Source organism: Plodia interpunctella, chromosome 12 (genome assembly GCF_027563975.2).
Source record: "Plodia interpunctella isolate USDA-ARS_2022_Savannah chromosome 12, ilPloInte3.2, whole genome shotgun sequence".
Taxonomy (NCBI): domain Eukaryota; kingdom Metazoa; phylum Arthropoda; class Insecta; order Lepidoptera; family Pyralidae; genus Plodia; species Plodia interpunctella.
In genome coordinates this window covers 9,056,944-9,064,479 of record NC_071305.1, presented here as the reverse complement: position 1 = coordinate 9,064,479, position 7,536 = coordinate 9,056,944, and the positions used below count along the sequence as shown (strand labels likewise).

Genomic DNA, 7,536 nt, shown 5'->3' with positions numbered 1-7,536 from the left:
TTTCACGATTACACAATAAAATTTGTTTTACTAGTTTGTCCCCACTTGTCGTCCTTGTTACGTATATAGGATGTCACATACATCCAGACAGTTGAACGTAGACAAAAAAAATCAAAGTAATACATTTTGTTTGTTACAATTTGAAAAAATGTGTCAAAAGATTTAAACGTTAACATTATGTATTTTCATCACGACTGTACAATTTTAATTTTAATGAGTTTACGTTGTTTTTTTTTTAAAGTACAGATAATTGGAAAAGTGAAAACATTATAATCTAACTTCAAAGTCAACTCAAGCGTTAAATAAATAATCGAAACGACTTTTAGGTTAGATTATCGGGCAAAACACAAGTTTTATGCGTTGTGAATTGACCGATTAACAATTCTAGGTCTTATCAGCACGACGTAGAGTTTATTGTTGCTTATATCATCGCAACATGGTACAGTCAAGCGCATATCCAGTTACTCTATAGAGATCTCTACGCGGTGGCAATAAAGGCGTATTTCCAATGATTTAGAGTAAATAGTATCGCCGACTACGCCGTCCGGAGAAGACCTAAATTATTCAAAACAAAACAAAATTGATGAGGAGACGACGGACGACAAAATGTTGCTATTATAATTTACTTACAATTATCTAATATAAATTCTATTAATTATAAATTTACATTAAGTACGTATACTGAAAGATTTTTTCGAAAACAAACGAGTATCTTCCACGAATAAGGATCACATGAAATCATTTATATAAAAAAAAATCTGGAATATTTTTCAGTCTTAAAAAATAACTAGCTCCCTTCGAAAATAAAGGATAGACCAAGATCGACATTTTAATTTATTAATTTATAATTAAATACTAATTAATATAGACATTATGATAACACCTACCCTTGTCGAGTCCAATTTTGCTTTTAATTAGATTATTTAATTTATTGATTACAGGAAACTCACCGATTTTTTAACTTTTTTTTATTTATAATTTGCGAACCACCGTGTTTTTTTTTTAATATAAATATGAACATCAATAGGTAGGTACTCAATTTACACATTACACATAGGACGTATTTACAACTAATAATAATCTAAGATAGGAAACATTTTTGCTTAGTAATGTACAGACATACTAACGGAACAAACTTTGAATTACTACATCAATCTATGAAGATGCTAAAAATACTGAAAATACCTAATTTTTAATTGACACTATACAACTTACAGCTAAATCGTGTTAAATCAACATAGCTAACTTTGGCATTGGTTTCCACATTTTTTTTTCTATAAATAAAAACGTCAAAACAATCGAATAACGTAATCAGACAGAAGCGGCACAGTGAGCCAAACAATAGACTAGTTTACATGGGCTAAGTAACTAAGAATCCAAATGGTTTTAAATATAGAATGTCTAATTAAAAGTTTAAATTAGATAGCAATTTTATCATATCTCTTAGACGAGCCGATAAAAATATATTGTCGATTGAAATTTTACATGACTAGTTACAAAGCCCATGTTCACTTGTAAATAATCAAAATATAACAATGGGAACAAACACTGCTACGGAGATGTAAGATATGTCAATAATTATAATAATGCCCTGCGGTTGTGACCCTTTGGGCTTATATTGCAATGACCGTTATAATAATATGCCAGCCCTTCAATCCTTACGACTAGAAGTTGAACAAATGTCGAATAACTTTAAAAACCGTGCCAATATTGGATTTTGAAATTACTCGGATTTTAATTACGTGGAATTCAAGTCTAAATTTAGCGTTTTATATGTAGTAGTTCTTTTTAACTAACTCAATATGTATAATATGAAATGATGTTTTATTTCTGAAAGCGATAACATTACAATTAGTGATTTCATATTCAATAAATAGTTAAGACAAATATTGCACGATTCTCCAAAGTGTTTCGACGTAAGACGCAACGTCTCACATGGAACTAAAGTATTAGGCCTTAGAAAATCTGGCTAGAAGGCGCGGGCGGAGGCAAGCGAAGCCCGCCCCACGGGTAGAGTCACGACGCCTCGTCTCGACACGCATTCGAGTCATCAGATAATGCCAACGGAGCACCATTACTTTGATTCACAACACACTTCCGCATATGCTTCTCTAGCGTCGACGGCACAGAGAACGGCATTTCACAAAACCGACAGCGGTACACGTCCTTCCCTAACCTCCCGTGCGTCTTCATGTGTCTTGTTAGTTTAGAGCTCTGAGCGCACGCGTAAGAACAAAGCTCACATTTGTACGGCTTCTCCCCAGTGTGAGATCGACGGTGGACAGTCAGATTTGAGCAGTTCTTGAACACTTTTCCGCAGAACTCACAAGTATCATTTCGACGCCCGTCTTTTGTTTTTAACAACGGATTCTGTAGTAATCCATTGCTGCTGTTTTTGAGACCGTCAAAGATATTTTCAGGAGGTCGCTGCGCGTGCAGTGTGGGGAGCCACCAGCCCTCACCTCGCTCCATTTCTAATTTCATCCGCTTTGACGCCTCAAACGGATTCTCAAAAGGATTGAATAGAGGATGCGGTTGAGGAGGCATTTTGGCGAACTCCTCTTTCAATCGTAACGCGGCAGTTGGAGGCATGCCATTAGGTTTGTCACTGGGAGGTCCGTTGTTGTTATCTCTATCTTTAGCTAATTGCCATTTTAATGAGTTACCAGATTCTTGTAAAGCTTGTTTGAATGCTTCACTATATTGTGCAATATTGGATAACCCAAACTTGTCCATGAGTTCACCAACAACTGATGCACTGGGTGGATGAGCGGGGATAACTGGTGCTTGTTTTCTGAGAGGAGCAGACGGAGCACTGCTATTAGACACAGTCAAGTCTTCAGCTTCTTCGACATCATCGCCGTCCTCATTCTCCTCTTCTTCCTCACCATCTAACTCCTCATCTTCCAATTCATCGTCGGAGTCATCCTCCCCCGTATCACCACCTGATTCACCATCTTCAGTAGCATCCGGCGCCCGATGTATTTTCATGTGCTTTTTTAATTTCGATGCTTTCTCAAAACATTCATCGCACTCAGTACATTTGTAAGGTTTTTCGCCAGTATGCGACCGACGATGTACTTGGAGGTTATTTTCAAAGCGGAATTTCTTCCCGCAAAACTCACAGGAATGGACCGCGTCATCGTTGCGTTTAGCGGTTGGTGTCGTAGACCGTCGTTCTGGTGGAGGAGCATCGGCCGCGATTGGCTCGATGCGTCGCTCCGGTGACGTCGAACTGTGAGGCCTCGTCGCTTCACGAGGCGTGTCCACCGTCCCGGGTCCGGCGCCCGCCGGTGGAGTCTGACCGACTCGGGAGGGCGACGGGGAAGCGAACGGAGGAGAATGCTTCCTGGGGCTAGGAGAGCTCGAATTGCCTGTGGCCGCCCCTGGACTGGTTGTACCGGCCAGTTGCCGCAAGCGCTGCGAGTAAAAATCCAGCTGGGGTTCTAATGAGAGGGGTTGAGATACTGGTGGTGGCCGTTCTCGTCCGGAGAGAGAGGTCGGGACGACTGGTGGTCGGTCCGCTGGAGATTGAAATGTTTGGTGAGGAGGAAGAGAGTTTGCTGCCACAGCGGCTGCTGCGGCTGCCAAATTGAGACCATGGTGGCGAAATTGTTCTGAAACTAGTTGTTCCATTCTAAACCGATGGTCGTGATGGTTTGGCCGGGCGAATAGTGGCGCAGGGGGTACAGAAGGATGAGCAAGAGGTGGCAGGCTGCCTGGCAAAGGCATTCTTAGTAGACCACCGACTCCAAACGGGGAGTGCATGTCAGGTGGTGGTAACAAAGGATGGTGACGTAACGTCGGTGGTGGGAGAGATGCGCCGGTGGAAGAACATCCGGAGCTAGATGAAGAAGTGCTAGATGATGAATGGTTCTGCTTGGGCTGCGGCTGGGGCAGAGCCTCGACGTAGATCTTGACGCCGTGCACGTGTTGCACGTGCTGGAGCAGCCGCCAGGCGGAGTGCACGCGCGCCTTGCACGTCGAGCAGACATAGTTGCTGGGTTCTGTGGACAATGGAAATGAAGTATTTCAGTTTCAGTGGCGCAATTGACCGTAAAATCTTGCGTCCGTTTTTTTCCCAAATTTAGTTAGAAAAACGCAATTCAAACAAATGTAACCTATCACATGCCTTCCGATGGGAGATTTACAGCAATATTAACACTGGCAAAGTGTCTAGTAATAGCTCTCACATATCGTAGGGCCTAGAGAGTGTTCGCGGGCCGCATTCTAAGCAGAAGGGCCAAGGGTTCGGTACAGCGGTGACTGATCGTCCCTTCGTGTCGTGGGTGATTCATGCACCTCTAAAATCTTATGAAATATACGCGGGGCCGTATCACGTACGGCTCGGGTTAAAGCTGTTGATATTGAAATCTGTATGTAACGTTATACGGGTAAAAGAATTATGAATGATTATTTAACAAAGTAGTATTTTTAACAAAGAATATTCCCGTAGAGAAATACGTACTCGCTTTATTTTAATATATTGATGGAATTAGAAATTTTCGAAATACATATAATTTTTATTTAACACGTTATTTGAATTCAAGGAAAAAAAATATAATGCAAAATTGTAGTCAGTCCTAAAAACTGCTTTAATATACTGTGTTCGTCCGCAAAGACCATAATTTTATGATTTGCAAAACAATGCAAAACAACACAAAGTTATTGAAATTAAATTACCATTCAACTACAGTCCAATTTGGTATTTAACTGGCTGTCAACTCGTCGGTTTGTGTGTAATTAAATCAGGCTTTGACCGAGACTGGACTGAGATCTAGTTTATGGTAAACTAATTGTCTCTGCCGATCGCTTGGAAAGCACAAAAGCTCCGAGTTAAGCTCATCTAGGACATAGCTAATAAATAATTGAGTTAGATTACAGATATAAGCTCAATTACATTTGTGTATTGGTATAAAAAGTATTACGTTTAAAGAAAATAAGTATATCTGCCTTTAAAAGGCGGCGTTAGTAAGTCATGTTACATATTTTAGGTAACTAGAACAAAGTCTGTTCCTGTTGTAAATCAGAAAGTATTGGCTTATAACGTTTAAAGAAAAATATTACTTTAAATAGACGTGAAACGCTTAACTTCTGAAAAGAAAGGCTTTGACTCTGATACATAAGTATTATTTGTTCACTCAGTACGATTTCTGTGAAGCTTCTATGAATACGTGCTAGGTTAGTTGGTCACCGTGCACCGAACCAGCGCCCTCAAGTTTGACAGTAATTTGATTGCTCATTGTGAACCAAGACATTTTATTATCGAGACCAGCGACGGCCTCAGAGCCTACAAACGTGATGGGAACTAGTCGATGTCGATACATACATCACATTCATTGATATATCGACATTACTACAATCAATCGCGAATATCCAATATAACATACCTAATTGTTGTAAATACAAATATATTTTTTATCATTAAAATTATTTATTTAGTTATTTTTAATAAGTTTTAATTGTTTTTCTTTTAGTCATAGTTTCATGTTAAAAAAATATTATATTAAGATTGTGTATATAATCATAATAAATGTATAATTGATACAAATATAACAAATAATTTACATAAATCTCCTTATGTAATATTATAAAAGATTCTATAACCGTGTAGACAAAGTTTTCCAAGTATTTTATAAGACTGATTATGATAATGTCAAATCGCAAATCTAAAGATAGACGTTCTTAAAATATTCTATCGATAAGATGATATTTTAGGTTGGATTACGAGAAGATAATGGCAAAAAATGAAAATGCGCCGCCATTTCCCATAAGTGGGTTAAAAATTAATCTGAAAGATAGCAAATACAGATTGTATTATATTCCAAATATTTAGGTATATATTTAAAAATGCTGAGTAAATTATTTCTATTATATAATATTATGATATCATTGACGTATATATTTTATAACATTAATTTTGTTCACATTACCAGTTGTTTGAAATCCTTGAATATTTATTATTTAATATTTTGCTTGTCATTAAAAAATATGATTATATGCAAGTTTTGTTAATCAAAACAAAAAATGAAATCGCGATAAATTGTGTAAGTATAACATACGCTAGACTTATCGTAATTGTTATCGATAATTGTGAGGTTATCGAGTACACGTCACTACAGATAGTAGGCGCGGCACGATAAGCGATCAGAGTCGACTTAAGACGATTATTGAATTGTAACGGTCAGATTGTGACCGACCGGAAAGAAGGCATGTACAGGATGACCAATTTTCATTTACTAGTTTATTGACCGATACTGACGGTTTTTCTGTTAGCTATCGTCAAATTAAATTGTATCAGTTGCTTAATTGTATTGCTAAATTGTATTATTATATGTGAACTTTTTGTGAGATGAAATAAATAAAAGTTATTAAGTACAAATAAACATCAAAAAAGAAAAAGATACCTTTTAACTGACCAATAAGGGGACTACTTTTAATTTATTATGAAATTTTGATAACGATAATATTGAGGCTAAAGCTTTTACATAACATATTTTGTTACGTGTTATTTATATCAGATCAGTGTGTATGTAACATAAATTGAATTAAATGTGTACACGCAAAAACGGAATAAAATTACATTAAAGCCACTAAAATAATACAAAACATAGTAATGTTGTCTTTAAAATGATAATAAATAATAATAAAAAAAAACAATTATAAAATTATAGAAATATTATAAATAATAATAATAAATATATATATACTAGTATTTAAAATAATGTTACAATTTTTTTTCTTGATTAAACTTGCATCGTCCTGTATTCATAGAGATTTATCACGATATCAATATTGTGTGACCTTTTTGTACAGACCATTGTTCATTGTGTTGCGTTTTGGTCATCATTTCGTACTAACAGATAAAACAAAATCTTCCATTTATTTATATATAAAAATACAATCATAGATTTTTGTAGTTTTGTAATAAATAGACAGAAGTGGAAAAATATCGTGTAGAGATGAGTAGTACAATAAAAACGTATATAATTTTCAATCTTAGCCTTTAAAAAATATTATTACGCCTTCCGGAAAACGTCTATATTTAATAATTAAACAGAAAATTATATTACTCCGGCAGCACACGGGGATATTTATGTGTATATAAACCTTTAAGAATAAAATGTCTAACAGCGAAAACTGCATCAAAATCCGTCATGTAGTATAAAGGAAGAAAGCTACGAAACAGACAGACAGCAGAAAACTACTTTGATTTTATACTATGTAGTAATGGTACATAACAATTTGATTTACACAGCGTTAAGATTTTAGATGCATAATTTAATTGAATTATGTTAGTGTTTAATGTTACCAAAACATTCTTTTTTACTTTAGCAGCTTGAAAATGAACTGAAAAATAATTTATAAAATATATTACTTTTCTGACCGTACTCGCACCGGTCACCGGTAGCGTTAAGCGATTACAATTATTGATTACCGGCCGCGTCGATAGGATTACGATTACATTGATTAGTGATTAGCCACACGTCTGATTACATCTCTGTATCGTAAATACCGATAATAGTGGGTAGTGAG

The 7,536-nt window shown here is 36.2% G+C and overlaps 1 protein-coding gene across 1 annotated transcript in view; it reads right to left on the bottom strand.

Annotated features, from left to right (window-relative positions):
- Positions 1-953: 953 nt before the first annotated feature.
- Positions 954-7,536, bottom strand: part of Cph (Chronophage) — a 44,103-nt gene continuing 37,520 nt past the window's right edge. Inside the window, exon 5 of the mRNA XM_053752746.2 lies at positions 954-4,007. Within this exon, the coding sequence (XP_053608721.1) occupies positions 2,017-4,007 (1,991 nt within the window). The 3' untranslated portion in view covers positions 954-2,016. The remainder of the gene's footprint in view (positions 4,008-7,536) is intronic.